We start from the raw sequence: 18,551 nt of genomic DNA, 5'->3' as shown, positions 1-18,551 counted from the left end.
GACCAATACCATGATAACGTAAGTAATAGCTAACAGAATATAAGGACGACAAGATGTAACTAAACATACCAGGCTTTGGAAGCTGCATAGCTCGCAAAACTCTCAAGGCATTTTTGCGGGTGGTTGGCGCTTTGAATTCGAACCCACCCTCCTCACAACTGCTGAAACCTATATAGATAGATCACCAAAGTCACAGAATAAAGCACCAGAGGCAAAATATCTACATGATTGTATTACTGAGGGGGAAATACTAAAAAAAACACAGAGGGGTGGTGGGGGAAGCTATACAAATATATCCACACTACTTGGACCAAATTATGCTTAATTTATGTGACAACAAAACACTGAGCAAACAAAACTAAATCAAGTAACGGTATAATTTATATTCATTACCTTTCTTGATATAGAACGGATCGATGCCAAATAAATCATCATGTTTCTTATCATCACTGTGTGACACATCCATGTTGGCACCATATTCACCCCAACCATAGTTTCCCATTCTTGAAAGCTTTGAATATAGTAAATTACTTTCATCGACCTGTAGCAATAATCCAGTCGCCATTTACATCCAATTTCTAAATATAATAATAATGTGAAGAGCATGAATTAGAAACCATAAAAGTGCCATTGTCACATGAGCTCAATATCAATATTTATCATTACAGAATATGATTATTAAGTCCATCCGAATACGACCCAAAACCAGAAATACAAAATCTACAAAAGAACAGCACCAAAAACTGGGCCATGAGTAACCCTGACCTTATAATACATTCAAACAAACTGGTTCACATAAGAGTAGAAGTTTGCAATGTAAAATATTTTTCAAGTTAGAGAAGATTTAAGGTAAAACTGTACGTAATCAACCCACACACTGACTGCATATAGCACCAATTACAGGAAGAACTAACCAGCAAATGAACAATGAGTCACTCTGATCATACTGTACTTCTAACCTAGCAAATTACGTGTTATAAATCATGTAATTCCAACGAAATCACCTTCGCCGTTGAACTATTAATCTGCCAGTTCATTATAATAAACATAACCATACAGTGGCTATCATAGCCAAAGCTAGCAAACATACTCTAAGAACTCAGTAAAAATGAAGGAATATGATCAAATAGACCAAGCACACATCCAAAAAGCTTCAAATCAAAACAGACGACGGGTTGCATAGGATATACAAAATCTACAAAAGAACAGCACCAAAAACTGGGCCATGAGTAACCCTGACCTTATAATACATTCAAACAAACTGGTTCACATAAGAGTAGAAGTTTGCAATGTAAAATATTTTTCAAGTTAGAGAAGATTTAAGGTAAAACTGTATGTAATCAACCCACACACTGACTGCATATAGCACCAATTACAGGAAGAACTAACCAGCAAATGAACAATGAGTCACTCTGATCATACTGTACTTCTAACCTAGCAAATTACGTGTTATAAATCATGTAATTCCAACGAAATCACCTTCGCCGTTGAACTATTAATCTGCCAGTTCATTATAATAAACATAACCATACAGTGGCTATCATAGCCAAAGCTAGCAAACATACTCTAAGAACTCAGTAAAAATGAAGGAATATGATCAAATAGACCAAGCACACATCCAAAAAGCTTCAAATCAAAACAGACGACGGGTTGCATAGGATATACAGCCAAGTAGCCTCTGTTAGAAATTCATAGAGAAACAATATACAAAGGGTGGATTTAACTGGAAAAGGACCACTGAGCACTCCAATGAAGTAAGGAGGAAACTAGAGACTTTTTACTGAACAACACACAAAAATGGAAACAACAGCAAGTAATTGGCCCAGCTGTAGAAGGTAAAATCTGAAGGCTGGCCAGGCTAAGAGTTTCAAAAAGAGCACAACTAATTGAAATTTGAAAGGTGAGTTCAGAATATCCAGATAAAATGTAGAAAAATGTGGTAGCACTGGCAGGTAAGTAAAACAAAACCCAGCATAAACAAGCCAGCATGTTGATAAAAAAGGAATGAAGATTTCTGGAAATTGCAGCTCATGAAAGCAAATCTTTTTGCATTGGAATGAAGCACCAAAAAAAACAACTGGACAAACACAACGACAATTGATTGAAACTGGGAATAAAAACAGTATAAAATCAATTACAATCAAAAGGATTCCAAATTTTGAGAGCCTGGTAGTGGAAAATATTGTGTAGTGGAAGATATTTACTATGGAATATGTTATGCTAAGAATACTCTAGAATATATTTACAATAATATTAAATATCAACACAACCCCTCAAGCTGGAGCATATAAGTCAAATGCACCAAGCTTGCCACATATGTAGTTGATTCTAGGACCTCGTAGTGATTTTGTAAAGACATCTGCCAATTGATCATTAGTGATTCCGATCTAAGACATTATACATGTGCTGTAAATCATTTGATCAAAAACATTCGGACCTAGGTCACCCACCAAAAGCAACAGTTCAAGGACATTAGACCTCCTGATAACCTCCAATGTAACATCAGTGTTGATCTTATTAGTAGCTCCGCCCAATCAGATGACTTAACCTTAGAAGACTTGGAAACGAAAGAGAGATAGTGTAATGGTGATAACAAGGAGAGAAACATACCCTCAGCTTTTGTAGAAGAAAGGATAAACACCTCTCCCTAAGCTCTCCAGCATCTGTTTTTGAAATTCCTGTCCCTGATAAGTTGGGAAACTGTCATTAGATCAGAAACAAAAAGGAAAATAAAATGTAATTGCTCAAGTGATTCAACGCATGCAATAGACTATGTAGAGTCAACAAAATCTGTGAAATTTCTATGTAGCTAGATAGTGTCTCTGCCTTGAATATCTGTAGTCCAAAAAATGGAGAGCTTACATGAAAGATTACACAAATAGAATGCCCCTGATATTTATTCTTGTGAAATACTTTCAACATCTGAAGCATTCACTCCCAAGAAGTGTATTTTACGATAAATAAAAATCTCGGAAACAGCATTCATATTTCGTTATTTTTGTACCTTAGCCACTTATGTTTGGAAGAAGTTGATCGGACTTAGGGCTGTTGATGAATTATTAATATTAAACCTAAGGGACTTGACAAGACAGCTCTACTAAAACCATATCCATCACAGCTACAACAGCCATGCCACTAAACACCACTGTCATACCAATCCTTCTAACAAAATATCTCATTACCAATATCAATATCATAACCACAGCAACCATAGCAAAATATTAATTTCATATACTTTTAAAAATTTTACACACCAAAGGCAATAATATTGTAGATTTCTTCTAAAAAAAGTAGATCATTAAACCAAAACTCGTTCAAGTAAGGAGTAAATTATTCCAATAAAAACAGCACTCATGCATCAGAGTCGTTATTTTATTATACAAACAAACAGATACTGAAATTGAATGAATGCATAATATAGGTTATGATAAATATAATTACGATATCAAAAATCAAGTAATCAAAATCGACCATTCAATATAGTAATGATACAATAAGATTAGTTGAAGAAATCAATAATCACTGCAAACTAAGCATACCTAGACTTAACCCATCAAGCAAAACAAGAAATGCTCCATGAAGAAGTGCGTGTTCAGGTCCTAAACTTTCTCCCGTTATATCGAGAAAAGCAACCCATGAAATGAGATCTCTGACGGTAAGCATTCTCCCTGGATGTAATTTGTTGAACCACTGAAAAACATAAGAATAACAAACCAAATTAACAATAATATATGACAAGTCAATGAATTGTAATTGTAGAATAGCAACGCAAAAATATGCATATATGCTGCAAAAATGCAAAGCAAAAACTTAGAGACAACCATAACAAAAGTACACGGGAGAAGATTCTGCTTAACTAGCCAAATAATAATATAAATTTCCACATAACATACCTCCCAAAAACTAATCATAGCATTAACAATGAGTAATAGTCTTTCTTGATATGTGGGGCCTTTAAACTTGGAAATTCTGCATATAAATCAAATATATCAGAATTAAAATGTGTCCATCCAAAAAATTCCTCTAATAGTTATATATATATACATATATATATATATATATATATATATATATATATATATATATATATATATATATATATATATATAGGTACCTTTCCATAGCAATTCCTTGAAGCTCATCTAAATCAATAACAGGGGGAACCCATATCTCTGTGAAGCGATTGCGTAGTGCTGGAGACAGCTCTTTCTTACCATAATCACCACCAGGGTTCATTGTTGCAAGAACAAAGAAATTTGGATGTGCCACAACTTTCTCTAGTTCAGGCCCTCCTTTCTCAGCCAAAGACTGCAGCAACAGAAAAGAGTGATTGAATTATGACAAACAAATATGAAAAGAAAATATCTACCACCGCCAATAAATAAATTAAATTTACATAAGCAATTATTGTGTGTAGATACTCATGTCAAAAATATGCTCAAAATATTATATTTTAACAGTTTCCACAGATAACATAGATTCTGAAGGGAGAGCTCTCTTATCTAACCACATCTTTCTGCATTATGAGTATGGTTTAGTTGAGAGAGATGCCATGCCATCCTCTTATTTTGTAAAACATTACTTCCTACATTTTCATTTAATAATAATACTATTAAAACCAGCACAAAAGAGCTCCCATCCCCTGGTAAATCTATCCGGATACCCTTTTTGGGCAAGCAGGGACAAGGAGCCTCCATCATCTTATAATTTCAGGTATATTAATTATATTTTGAACACACGTATAAACCCAATCATCATTAAACCAATACAAACAAGTAATGACACCGTCATGAATAAAAGCAGCTAACAGCAAGTTCAAAGAAAAATGTCTCCATATATAATTGACTTACTAGCGTCCTTTCTGGCTCCAACACACTATTCAATCTCTCAAGTACACTATCATCCGCCAATGATATCTCATCCACAAGAAAGAGATTGCCATCTTTCATTGCTTTTACAAGGGGACCATCTTCCCACTCAAATATGCTCTGCCACTTTTGATGCAATACACCGAGGTTCAACTTTAATTGCTCAAAAGCATAAAGGTCTTCTTTGCTGACATTAAAGCCACAAACTTTACCCTCTTTATATTCTCTTATCATAAGATTCAGTAGATCAATAGTTGCAGAAGCTTGATCTATGCAAGAAGAAATAAACTGTGGCAGAAAATGACAAATCAGCACTTGGTTTTTAAATAATAGACAGTCAGAAGAGAAACGTAGAAAACATGTACAGAAAAGAATAACTTTCTGAATAAGAGACAGTGAAGAAGAGAAGCGAAGAAAACGAGCATAGAAAGGAATGGCTTTCTGAATGCAGTGAAATATTATAATACATGTAACAGTCAACTTAAATGCCAAAAGTCAAATTAAAATCCCAAGTCTGATTTGGATGGAAAATAATCATTTTTCTTTAGATCTACTTGTTTCGCTCCGATAGTATCATAACTGGAGTCAATGCATAGGAAATGAATGCATTTCCATACTATTAAGTTAAATGAAATACATAGGAGTTATATCACATTACTTATTTTACTGGATATTACGGAGCCGGTTCATGCAGGATATAAAAGAAAGAAGACACTCACGTGGTCTTTTGGATAGCATGTAAAAGCCTTCAGTTTCTTCAACTGTTCAATCATCTCTTCGTAGTTAGAATTCAGTCTAAATTTGTCTCGAATAGGACGAAAACCCTGCAAAACATCTTCCAGTCAATACTTCTACTAATAACAGTACATAGAAATAAACACAAATACAGGTCTATTTCTAAGTATCCATATAAGATATAAGAATACAAGGAAGAAAAAACATGAAAGGAACCAACCCCTATAAAATCAGATGTTTCTGTATACTGATGACAATTTAAGATATGTAACTTCAAACTAGCATTTAGTAACTGCAAACGAGCATGCAGTAACTGACAAACCGTGGTCTTCCCTCCACCTGTTTCCCCTACAAGTAGCACAGGCTCACGTAGTTGAAAGCAGCGTTCCACAAGGAAGTATAGCTTCTTCATACTTTTGGTCATGAATACACTGCATATGCAAAACCATCAGTACGAGATAATGAACCAAGGATTTTGGTCAAACACAGAAAATGCAGCAATAAGCCAATACCGTCCAAGACTCTTCGAACCTCCTAAACCAACAATTGAATTGGAAGAGCTCTCTTCAGACAATATCTGAAATACAGTTAAAAAAGCTTGCTGAGGATATATATAATTTATCTTTATTAATTCTTTTAATGAGAGTATTGTACAGGCAAAAACCTGATCTAAATCTTAAAAAAGGGAATTTTTCAAGTAAAAAGCAACAATAACTCAATCCTAAAACAACAGAAATTACCCTGATGGCCCATAATCATTAAAATAGATAGGTACTCTGAATTTAAATTCAAATTACATGATCCAATATCAGCAGAACAAAAAGTGTGTATGAGAAAAGAAAGAAAAATGGGAAAATATAGAGAATCTTTATGGGAATTTCACAACAATTGGAATGATACAACATGAACTATATTGTGCAAAGTTAAAATTTAGTCAATAAGCATGCACTTCACAGTGCAGCTAAGTCAAGGAAAGCATATCCAAAGTGACCACAAAAATACTGATTACTCAGATAAATCAACACTCCAGAAACAATAAAGGGTATGGACAAGCAGTGGCAGCTCAACACAAACAGTAACTATTCAACAGTAAGAAAAATGACCATACCTGACCGTATAAATTTTGTATGTTTAGTTTAACCCGAAAATGTTTTTCCAGAACTTCTTGAACAACAGATTTCTCATCCTCATCCCGTAGCCGTTCTGCCAAAAGATAATAACCATTTTTAGCCAAGCATTCTTGAGATTTACCAAATTCCTCGTAACGTTTAGCCCAACGAAACAAGTCTCGAGGAGTTATAAATCCATGTTTCCCAGCAAAGACTCTGCTACTCTGTCTATGCATCCGAAGCTCCTTCATTACTTCAACCATTTTTGAGGCATAACTTAATGGAATTTTACATCTCTTCTCCAATATTGTGCTCAGCTCGTTGTCAGGAATCTCGCCAACTTGAATCTCTATGAAACGGTTACGAAATGCCCGTGACAACATTTTTCTCCCACCATAATGTGTAGGCGGATTTTGAGTTCCAAAAAGCATGAAATTTGGATGTGCTTTAATTGTTTCTTGCAGTTCAGGAACAAAAAGCTCTCTGTTATCATCAAGTAATCGGTTCAATGCTTCCAGCACATCAGAGGGAGCCAAGTTAAGCTCATCCAATACAATCCAGTAACCGTTTCTTACAGCTTTTACCAAAACACCTTCATTGAAAACAAGCTTTCCACTAGCATCAGTTATATAAGAACCTAGATACTCTTGCAAATCAGTATGTTCATGATTATTGATTCTTACAAACTCGTGCCCAGTTACAGAAGCAAGATACTGAACAAGGCTAGTTTTCCCACTTGACGTTGGTCCCTGTAAGAGAACAGGGTATCTCTTAACTAGAACAGCTCGAGCCAAATTACCAAGATGCTCCTGGACACTTTCCGTTATAACATATCCCTTGCTAGAATCTCGGCCGGATTTGAAGGTACTTAAATATTTGTCAAAAGGAACACATGAAGGCATATTCCCCCCCAATAAAAGAGACAATATTTTTTGCCTCATCAAGTCAGCACTAGATTCATCCAACAATGTGAGAAAAAACAGACTAAAGCCGTCATATAAAGCCTTCTGAAATCCAAACTGTCTCTCTGCTTTCCTTGTATACTCTAGAGCGCGATAAAGGGACCTTAAACTGTATTGAGGTTTCTGATTAGCACCATCCTGCAACTTCTCTTCAGATTCCTTTTTTGATTCTTTATAGAATTGCACAATTTTATTCACCAGCTTTATATGGCCACTATTAATGAACTCACTAATAAACAGACTCAAATCATTATTGTCCAGAACATCATCAACAAAATATTCAGTAAATCTACTCTTCAATGAAAAGGGCAAATCTCGTTTCCCTGCATCAGTTGCTGGATTCATACAAGCAAATATACGAAAGTTTGGATGACGGTGTATATAATCAATATCACCTCTTTCAGCTAAACACAGTGCCCCATTTTCCCCTTCTAGAACACCAATTATTCTTTGCAAGGTTTCTGGAGGAGACAAATTCACCTCATCAAGTAAAATCCACTCACCCTTTCTAAGAGCAGTAACAAAACTTCCTTCTACAAATGAAAACAGCATCCCAGAAGATGGATTACTTTTACAGACACTGTCAAGATTTATAGAAAATCTCTCCCAAGCTTGACGGATTTCTTCTCCTAATGGACTTTTACGCTTTTCGGATGGTTCATTATTTATCTGCTTAATCCTTGTAGGCTTTTTGGATGGCTCAATACTTATATGATGATGGGTTTCTTCTCCTAATGGACTTTTAGGCTTTTTGGATGGTTCAATATTTGTCTGCTCAATCCTTGTAGGCTTTTTGGATGGCTTTTTATGGATTTCTTCTCCTGATGGACTTTTACGCTTATTGGGTCTACGTATAAGATCTTGTGCCTGTTTAACTTCTCGTTGAAGTCCTTTAAGTAGCTTTTCCCAATTCTTGTTACATAAACACTTCTCTAGATTATCATAAATTCCTTTATTTTCCTGTGCCATCAAAAAACAAATAGAGCCATTAATGGAAGTTACACACAAAATACAAATGAAAATATAAGAAATACCTTTTTAGAAAATGTCCTAGCAAATAGAGCCATAAATTCCCGACAAAGATTTGAATACACAAACTGTTCATCCACAGGCTTGAATCCTCCAAGTAAGTCAGCAACATCACTTTGCTGACTCATGTTCTAGAAAAAAAATAAACAGCTTTATTTCTTACACCATAAAAACCTTGATACAATTTCAATTAACCGAGCAAATAATAGAGCAATATGCAACAGACCAAAACAGTAAGCTTCTGATCGAGCCTTAAAGCCAAATTTTGAACAAGGGTAGTCTTTCCAGTACCAGTTTCTCCAACCAAGAGTACAGGTTCATTATGCTTGACAGAGCACGCTATACGCTCCAATACAAACAAAGAACTACTGATTGCAACAAATGGTATTACGCGTTCATGTAACTGCATATAAAAATAAAGGCAAAGTCAAAGAAACATTAGACCTTTCCGCATAAGTTTTATATCATCTAGTCAAATGACTATACTTACATGTTCTTTTTTGCATGGGAGGAAAACTCGACCTATTTTTAAACCTTTGACAGAATCCTGCATTTACCATCAAAATGAGAAACTAATGAGGCAATATGATGAAGCAAAGACTAAACTTCAAGAAATAAACCTGATATATTGGTTTGTCGAGGGGATATAAGGTCTCAGCAGCAGAACCTCGTGCTTTCCAAATATTTCCTATCTCTTTCATTATTGATAATCGGTTATCAAATGAAGCTGGAAATGCCGCAAATACATCAACTGCCTGAGATACAATACAAGCTACACATGAAGTAACTCCAAATTATAGGATAAAAAAAAGTGAAGAAACAACAAGAAAAGAAACAGACCTCGGTATATATATTATTACATTGCTCTTCTGACAAGCTACCATCAAAGCAAAACCCTAAACCGGTAATTCTTTTACACCATTTCAAGAGATCTCTGCCATGGAGAACCAAATGGCACATTAATCATAAGAAAATTAAGAAAAGCACGGGCAGCATATAATATAACTCTTAATACCTTAACGAGAACCTGCCGAGAGAATAGACAGAAGAGCATTCAGGGTGGAAACCCACTATTTGAAACATGGAAATAGAGTTGACCCTTTCAAAGGTTTCTGCCAAAAATATTAAATCATTTTATTGTAAGATAAAAACAAAGTTTGTGTCAATCACTTATGATTAAAAAAAACATTATATAAAAAATTGTAAATCAATACCTATGAGTTTGCCTGCATGAAGCCCCAAATCAGGATACCTCGCTTTGACTATCTCTTGCAAATCTTTATTTTCCGGTGGTTGAATTATTATTCTTCTCCAAAGGACACTAAGTGCATATTGACCTTAAAGTACAACTGAAGTCAGCATCTACTTCATAATCTCGAAAAGTAAAACAACAGAGTTTTACAAAAATAGCAACCAATTATTCCCAGCATGCGAAGTCTAATAACATTGATCAAGAGATATCAGTAGGCTCTATCAAAAACAGGCAATGGACTTTTTAATTCTTTTAAAACCCTATTTGTTAGAACTTGCAGATATTTATTTTAATGATTCAATGCTATCATGTGAAGGCTTCATTTGAGTTGAAACAAAGCTGGAAGAAAGGATGACACAAAAGAAGAGAGTGAAAACCGGTTGAAACAAAGAAGAAAAAGAAGAGGGTTCAGTAAAATAAATTATGAATACAACTATTATTAGTTACATGCCCAAACTTTTGGGAACTCTTCATTCGAATAGTGACGAGACAGTGAAAGAACATAACCCATCCAGAAGGTATACTATGAATTGCTTGTTGCAATAATGATGTAGTTTCTAGATAGTTTTCCCTTCATATCCATTTAACTACCAAAGCCTGTTTCCAAATGCCTTGTCCATTTCAACTCAAATTTGGAACTGTAAAGAAATTAAGAATACAGCAAAGCTGCTCAATCTCTTTGCCAGACAACCAACACCCTTGAAACAGTCAATGATGCACGCATCATGTTTCAACCAAGTGCAGAAAGGACCGAATTTACCAATGCTCAATGGAAAAGGTTATATGAAATTACAAAATTAGTATGGTCACAGCATCAAATTGATACATAGTTAGCACCCCCAAAGTTTAAATGAATTTATGGTGAGGAAGTAAATGAATAAACAATGTGATATACATCAACACCAATCATATCAATTAAAATCATGAATGGTGAAGGGTAAGAACCTGCACTCTCAAAAGAGTCAAACTCAGAAACAGCAATAGTTGAAAACATCCTAAAACTCTCTGCCACCTTTATGACCTGCAAAATATGTAACAAACAGTTAATGACCAGCACAGAGGAATTGAGATGCAAATAGATATTGAATGGTCGAGTTTAATACATCTAGAATTCTGGTAAGGTGTTCTATCAAAAAAAAAAAGAATTCTGGTAAGGTGTACATTCATTTCCAAGAAAAAAACCTTTATAGTATGAATTGTAATCACTAGTTAAGCAAGAGGAGTGGAAGATGCCAAGGGATTCGTTTATTGTTTAAGCATAAACACGACCTCAATGTTGCTTTCATTTAATACATGCATGCATAAACAGGGACGGAGGCACCTATAAGACTATGGGGGCACATGCCTACACAAATGTCTTGGGAATTTTTTTATACTATATTATACTATGTTGTTATAATAGAAAGTTGTTAGGAATCAGGATCAGAGGCACATAGTTGAGATAGTAGAGAGTCACATCCATCACGCACAACATAACGTGATCATATCCCATGTATAATAAAATAATGAAAATTTTAACTAGTGCTCGAGATCTGTTGAGGAGACTAAAAATAAAAATGGTGAGCTTAGCTCGGTTGTAGAGATCTCGCATGTATCATGCAGAGCTAGAGTTCAAATCCGAACACTCCACTTATTTATTTTTAAGGTGAAATTTCTAGTCACTAAGCTACTAAATAAAAAATAAATAAAAAGTTATCTTAAGAATCATCAACCTCAGCAAATGTATCGGTATATATCCACATAATATGTGTACCAAAAAATTCACATATATATAATGCTACAAAATTATATATGTAGTGCCACCACTGTTGAAAATTTCTGGCTCCGTCACTGTGCATAAAGGACAAATACAACAGTTCATCAACAAATCATGCAATTGAACAAACCCAACAGGGTAAAATCTCTAACATAAATTTCCTCCTCTGCCCTCGTTAATGAGATTTGCTTATATTCTAGACTCACGATACGTTTTGGCCAATGGTTATTTCTGGAAAGTGTTTTCAGCAGAACCTTCTCATTATCTTTTTTACCCTGTCAATAGACAATTATTCAAAACAGCAGGATGCTTCATACTCACCACTGAAACTTTTTTTCCCATTCCTTTCATAGACTCTTTTATCCCAAAGGAAATTTTGTCAAACCAAAAAAATTTACTGAAGATAAAATAAAGTATACTGCTCTGTGAAGGACGGGATATTCTTTTAAACAGAAAACTATTCACTCTAAATTACAAGTACTTTTAGGTTCAGCCTCATTATCTTGTCAAATTCTATCAGAATACATCATGAGAAATAACACCAAGGTGTCAGGACAACCAAGCATTTACTAGGAACTACAAATAAAGTATTCAATAAAAGAATTGCAAAAACAAAACAATATTAAAATAAATAGCTACTGTTCCAAACTATAGCTGCACACACACACACATCATAATGATCAATGTTAAGGATGCAGCCCGCAAAATGCAACATCTCATTGATGATAATTACATGGACCAACTGCAAGAATAATATGATCATCACATACTGCTACATGAAAAGGTGAAGACCTAAATTTCAAATTTTCAAGTCTTGTGCCTTTTTTGCAAAAAACAAAAATTAAAAAATTGGGAAGGGAAACTGTTATCAATAATGGTGACAATAATGGCCATTTTACAACTGTCTCGGGTGGGATTTGAATTTTGTCCCTTGAGGTTACAAAGTTTGGCAAAGGCCTCCAACCTTAATTTCAGTCAAGAAAAAAAATAAAACTAAGAAAAATCAGAGATCTTATGCCTTCAAACATGGTCTTGTGCTAAAACTTGTTGTATCACTTTAATCACTTCAATGATAATGACTAACAATGCCATATTGAAATAATTTTTTATTAATTGAGGTAAGAATAGAATGCATCATCGAATCCATCCAAAAGTAACATAAAATATGAAAGAATTAAGAAAAATTAACAATGAATTGTTGCATCTTATGAAATGATCTTCATGGAGTTCATGGACCAGAAAATTAACACAATTTACTTTATTATTTAAGAAACGAAGCAAGCAGCATAAAAAATCACCTCCCCATGTCCTGTCTTAAATGAATCTGCTCCTTCCAATAAAGGCAACAAAATGGAGTGTACATCAGATGGTGCTTTGTTTAGATCCTCAAAAACAATCCAAAATCCATTCTGCACAGCCTGCGATAACGAAGACAGTATACAGAGATGAGATTCTTATTAAGTTGTCTAAGCACGGATATTACTACATCTGCATGAATTAGATATGAATGCAATAGTCATATCAAACCTGAGTAAGTGACCCAGGCTGCCACCTAAACTCCCCAGACCTATCTGTACAGACATATCCCCCTTCCAATGTTCTGCCATCAATCTGATCATCCATCTGGATAGATATAACTGCATAAGAAAATACATTTATTAACAAGATGATATTTATTGAGATTAAGAGACAGAATTACGAAGACTAAAGAGGATAAGAAATCCTCCTAAAAACAAAACATGACAGATGAAAACAAACATAAAAAGGAGAAACCAGTGAAAGCTTGCCAACCCCTCAACATATCCATTGCAGAAACCCCAAAAAGAAAAACCGTGAGCTTTTCACACCTTTTTGGCGGACCATGAATTCAAAAAATGAACAGTAATTCACAGGAAACATAGTTAAAATGGTTTCGAGGATAGTGCACCTGCTTACATGCTATATTGTTTTTCTTCTGTTAACTGTGTTTGAGTCCTAATGGATTTTAATTTGATTAAGAATTCATAAAAACAAACATGTTTGAACATATTCCACCATAATGTGTGTATAAAAATAGACACAATTATCATTTTCACAAAAGATATAATGACTAGCTAGCATTCAAAAATAGAGGGGCAAAAGGAATAGAAAACCCAATATATATGATCTTCCAACACGCTGAGTCAAGTTATAGCCATGAGCAAACAAGAAATAGAAACTAATAACATAACAAGGAAAATTTATAACTTGCCTTGGTTGCCACTATCCTCAGCCAGCTTAGCAATAAGAGTCGATTTTCCAGAACCAGAGGGACCACATAAAAGAACGGGCCACTTCTGACTTGCTGCCAATAGAACTCTTTCATAACTTTTCTTCACTGCTGATGTCAATGTGAATGTATAACTTGCTGATATATCATCCCTACAATTAAATAGAGGATATCAAAAATTAAGTGCTAATTAAAATGAAATATGAAGTATCAGTAAAACAATCCAAAGAGACACAAAAACAAATAAAGGAAAATCATATAAAGGGGCATTTAAAAAACTTCAAACAATATAATTGGAAACAGCTAGACAGAATTCTTTTTTTATTTCCGATAGGTTCTCTCCAGAGTATTCAAGTTAAACAACTGCCAAATAAAATTATGCAAAGCGGAAATAGACCAAAGTATAGAGTATAATAAGCTGTACCTTGTGGCAAGCCGTGTGGTCCCAAAAGGTGGCTGCAACCCGTTGCCTTTTGGAGAACCAACAGGATGATAATTAAATCTTAAGGAATTTAAACAGATCTCTTGATTGAAATCCAAGCTTCTATTAGGAGAATCACACACATAGTCTGCTGTTGGTTCAACAAACCAACCGGCTTTCTCTAGTGCTGTGTCCCCACAAAACTCTTCCCAACTGAATAAGGCAAGTTGAAGATTATCATTGAACATGCATTGCATTTTGAGTACAGCATCAAAACAAAACCCAAAAAAAAAGAAAATACAATACTGACCGCAACAAACACGCAGATGCTTCCTGTGCTTCAATATTCAAGCTCTCATTGGCTCTTGAACCTGATTTGAGCACAATTCTTAATATCTGACCCCTGCACCATATCAGGTCTGATTTGCATGGCTGGAGTTCCAGAAAACAAGACCAGTCCCAAAGCTTTGAGAAAATTTCAGGTTTCAAAAGAAGAAAGCGGTATGATATGCGAGCAACACGCAAACCATGGGGCTCAACCTGAAAAAAGAGGACATTACGGTAATACAGAAAAACATATCCCAAAATCTTTCCCCAAAAAATAATCACAAATGCACTGACCATAACTTGTTTCCCTGACAATCTTTCAAACGGAGCAGGTGCGAATTTGAAATAGCTTAATACAGAACTGCACCAAAGAGCATATCAAATGAAAATTTTGTAACTTGTTAACAAATTAACAAATACTATATCCACATCACTATAAAATAATACCATACTTGGATCATTATAAATCAATAAGCAAAGCAATGAATATCTATTATGAAAAGGGTATGCTACTTGACAAAATAATACCATACTTGGATCATTATAAATCAATAAGACAAGCAATGAATATCTATTATGAAAAGGGTATGCTACTTGACAAGATACGGTGATAGATGGTAATAAAAGTACACAAAACTTAATATCAATACAACTATATGCCCTCCAAAAAGTGCCAGCAAATTATTATTATTATAGTACAAATTTCCAAATATAGAAGGAAAGTTCAGTTGTTGATAATAATCATCATTCCCTTGTGTTTTGAAATATCATTTTTTTTTTATAAGTAGTTTCCTTGACAATGCTAAACTGGTGGGGAAATTATAAAAGAAGAAAGCTAGCTTCTTTTAGACAAAATGGAAGAGTTATTACAAATAAACATAAATTCTATCCATGCACTCATGTGCACCCACACGGGATTACACACATAGGAGAATTGTTGCATTCCTGTTAACATTATTCAATTTAAAATTGAAATATTCAAAAAAAAAAAATTATATCCTCCTAGGAGAATGTATGGAGAAGAGATATAGAAAAGGAAAACAAAGCCAGTAATACGATAAATCTCTCTCCAATTTTACTTCATGAACTAAGTTCAAGGAACCGATTGTCGAGTCGAGTCTCGAACTGTTTGGGTTGGCTCGGTTCATAGCCAACCCTAGCTAGAGACATTAAAAAACTCAAAATTAGACTCTTACTAGTGTATTTTAAAAGAAAATACCAACCTTAGTGAAAAAGAACTCATCTCAACAGCACGACAGAATGCTAAACAAACGTGCTCATGAAGATCAAGACCCCTTCCTACATAGTGATCTACAAAATTGGCAACATCGTCCAAGACAATGTCAGAGTCAACTTCCATAGCATCATCCACGGTATTAGACCTCAAATTTGGTACCAAACGAAGCATAGCAACAGCTTTATCTACAAAATTTCTAGCAATTGCCCGGAAACATCCCATCAATGGAATTGTATAACTAGGATTCAGAAAAACCCCCAGTAACGCATTAACCACTTCCTCTTCCGTAACCAAGTTCCCCTGTACACACCAACAAACAAAAATTAAATTTTTATTAAACAGCATATGACCATGTGTACAAGGGCTTATACATAAGCTATTTCTATAACGGGAAAAGTAAAGTTAAATTCTTTTCAGTTTAAACTTATGAAAATAAGCTGAAAACAGCTTATGAACAATGTCCTAAGTGAATTGCATATAAAAAAGTGAATTAAAGATTGAAGCTATGCCTTTTGTGCTAACGAAGCAATCTGAGGAACAGATTGAAGCTTTGGACAACGATCGAGCAATCTCCGAAGCGACAAATGAACACTGAAACTTCCGTCGATCGACATTTCAACCTAAAAACAATTCTCTAACAAAATGAACTGTTAACAGAGTAATGAGTATATATATTATATAAAAATAAAAATAAAAAACAAAAAACGATTAGGGTTTAAGATGATTGAAGTTGAAGAATCGGAGAGTTCGTTGATATTGAAAAGCTCGGAGAAACTTTGCGGTGTTTGTGCCGTGCAGGGTTTCTGAATGGCGCGGTGAAGGGTTCTAGGGATTTTAACAAAAGTATATAAACCCTACTATGGGTCCGTTTGGCCCGACTTTTTTATCGTCTAAAAGCTACTTTAAAATAAAGTTCAAAATAAGTGCTTTATAAATAAAGTTAAAGTTGTTTGGTGATTTTATTTTTGAAAAACTTACAATAAATTTAATTTAAAAATTTTGGTAAATATTTTATAAAAGATAATATTATAGTACTTTATATTTCTTAAAAAAGAAATGTACTGTAATTATAATTATTAAAAAAGCATGTAATAAACAACAGTATAGTGAATATTAGTCTTCGCAGTTGCGCACGGATGATACCTTTTATTTTAAAAAAAAACATGTGTTATTATAATTTATATTTAATAAGAATAATATATTAGTCTTTCGATTATCAAAAAAGAAAATATTAGTCTTTTAATAAAATTTGGTAAAAAATAAAATATTTCGATAACATGACTTTTTTTTTGTTTACAACATTGGCAATGATGATCGAACTTAAGACGTCATGCATACTATCAAAATCTCTCGCCAGTAGACCAAATTAACCTAGTGGCTTCGATAACATGGCTTTGTAATATATATTGTTATTTATTTTTTTTGTTTTAGAAAGTTAATTTATAATATATAGTAGTATTAACATTAGATATCATAAAAAAGTAATGTAGTCATATTTTTCTAAAATCATCAAAAAAGTAATACATAGTCATTTATTTATTTATAAAAAAGAAAAGGTAATACCTTCATGAAATAAAAATAAAAAATGAGTATTCGTTGAAAAAAAGAGAGTATATATGATGTGGTTAGTGGTTACTGGTTACCTTAGCTACCAGCGTTTTCAATATAATACAAAAGGTTAAAATTGTTGGAATCGGGTATCGAAGGGAGGACACTGAAAAAAGGAGCCGCAAGTCATCTATAAGTTAATATTTTTAACTTTTTTTTGGACTCCTTATGCATTGTTTTTCTTCAATAAAAATAAGTCCTTATTTTTTTGAAGAGCTTCTTTTAATTTGTGTTTGGCCTGACTTCTACTTAAAACAAAAAAAAAGTCATAAAAAAGTCGGGCCAAACGGTACCTATGTAAAAAAAGAGTGCAGCTTTGCTCCTTTTCTTCCTTTTCTTTTTATAGATTGAAGACATGTGGCAAAATTATATCTGATGGCTGAGAATTAAAAGGTAGAATTAAGTATTTGTTTTAATTAGAACACGGAATATCCTTTCGTCTTCTACCTCCCATCACTCATGGAGGCCACCCTCTTCCTCGAGTAAAAAAAATATATACTATATTGTAAAAAAAAAAATCCTAAATATATATTGTAACATTAAAAATTAGTTTAACAATAAATTTAGAAAAATATTCGTACAACATAAATTACGCTATACACCCTTCGTGTTCGTGATAATATATAAGTAAAAATCATATTTTTATATTTATTATATGGGTCATGCTAACTAGTGCCCCCGGGGCACTAGTTAAGGATACAAAAAAAGTAATTTTTATATTGGAAATAACATTTTTTATACTTTACAAACATTGACTACACAAGTTTCAATGTAATTTTACTATAATTAGTATCCTTAACTAGTGCCCCGGGGGCACTAGTTTGCATTTTCCTTATTATATATTTAATGTATTTGGTCTATATTATAGGACAATACATTAAATATGCAATGAATTTAAAAATTATTTTTTCGTATATATTGTCATGGAGTAGTATTACGAAATACTTCTTTATAGGTTACATTGGAAATGTTATTTGTATCTTCATAGTCTTCGTCGAT

The 18,551-nt window shown here is 33.9% G+C and overlaps 1 protein-coding gene across 2 annotated transcripts in view; it reads right to left on the bottom strand.

Annotated features, from left to right (window-relative positions):
• Nucleotides 1–16,795, bottom strand: part of LOC123883243 (midasin-like) — a 40,441-nt gene extending 23,646 nt beyond the window's left edge. The window contains exons 1-27 of one of the 2 annotated variants that reach the window (XM_045931985.1): nt 16,454–16,795; nt 15,931–16,244; nt 15,002–15,068; nt 14,691–14,920; nt 14,384–14,593; nt 13,942–14,111; nt 13,239–13,348; nt 13,010–13,129; nt 10,901–10,976; nt 9,918–10,040; nt 9,719–9,815; nt 9,544–9,637; nt 9,324–9,458; nt 9,194–9,250; nt 8,930–9,106; nt 8,709–8,834; nt 6,712–8,634; nt 6,116–6,180; nt 5,824–6,034; nt 5,588–5,692; nt 4,851–5,156; nt 4,115–4,308; nt 3,894–3,969; nt 3,540–3,690; nt 2,611–2,684; nt 394–541; nt 70–168 (exon numbers count right to left, since the gene is read on the bottom strand). In XM_045931985.1, coding sequence (XP_045787941.1) covers nt 70–168; nt 394–541; nt 2,611–2,684; nt 3,540–3,690; nt 3,894–3,969; nt 4,115–4,308; nt 4,851–5,156; nt 5,588–5,692; nt 5,824–6,034; nt 6,116–6,180; nt 6,712–8,634; nt 8,709–8,834; nt 8,930–9,106; nt 9,194–9,250; nt 9,324–9,458; nt 9,544–9,637; nt 9,719–9,815; nt 9,918–10,040; nt 10,901–10,976; nt 13,010–13,129; nt 13,239–13,348; nt 13,942–14,111; nt 14,384–14,593; nt 14,691–14,920; nt 15,002–15,068; nt 15,931–16,244; nt 16,454–16,558 — 5,563 coding nt within the window. In that variant the 5' untranslated portion in view covers nt 16,559–16,795. The remainder of the gene's footprint in view (nt 1–69; nt 169–393; nt 542–2,610; nt 2,685–3,539; nt 3,691–3,893; nt 3,970–4,114; nt 4,309–4,850; nt 5,157–5,587; nt 5,693–5,823; nt 6,035–6,115; nt 6,181–6,711; nt 8,635–8,708; nt 8,835–8,929; nt 9,107–9,193; nt 9,251–9,323; nt 9,459–9,543; nt 9,638–9,718; nt 9,816–9,917; nt 10,041–10,900; nt 10,977–13,009; nt 13,130–13,238; nt 13,349–13,941; nt 14,112–14,383; nt 14,594–14,690; nt 14,921–15,001; nt 15,069–15,930; nt 16,245–16,453) is intronic. The other variant, XM_045931986.1, reaches the window with a different exon arrangement.
• Nucleotides 16,796–18,551: the final 1,756 nt, after the last annotated feature.

The sequence above is a fragment of the Trifolium pratense genome, linkage group LG5, assembly GCF_020283565.1.
Source record: "Trifolium pratense cultivar HEN17-A07 linkage group LG5, ARS_RC_1.1, whole genome shotgun sequence".
In the NCBI taxonomy this organism is placed as follows: domain Eukaryota; kingdom Viridiplantae; phylum Streptophyta; class Magnoliopsida; order Fabales; family Fabaceae; genus Trifolium; species Trifolium pratense.
The sequence above is the reverse complement of the archived record's forward strand: the minus strand, read 5'-3'. Positions and strand labels throughout refer to the sequence as shown.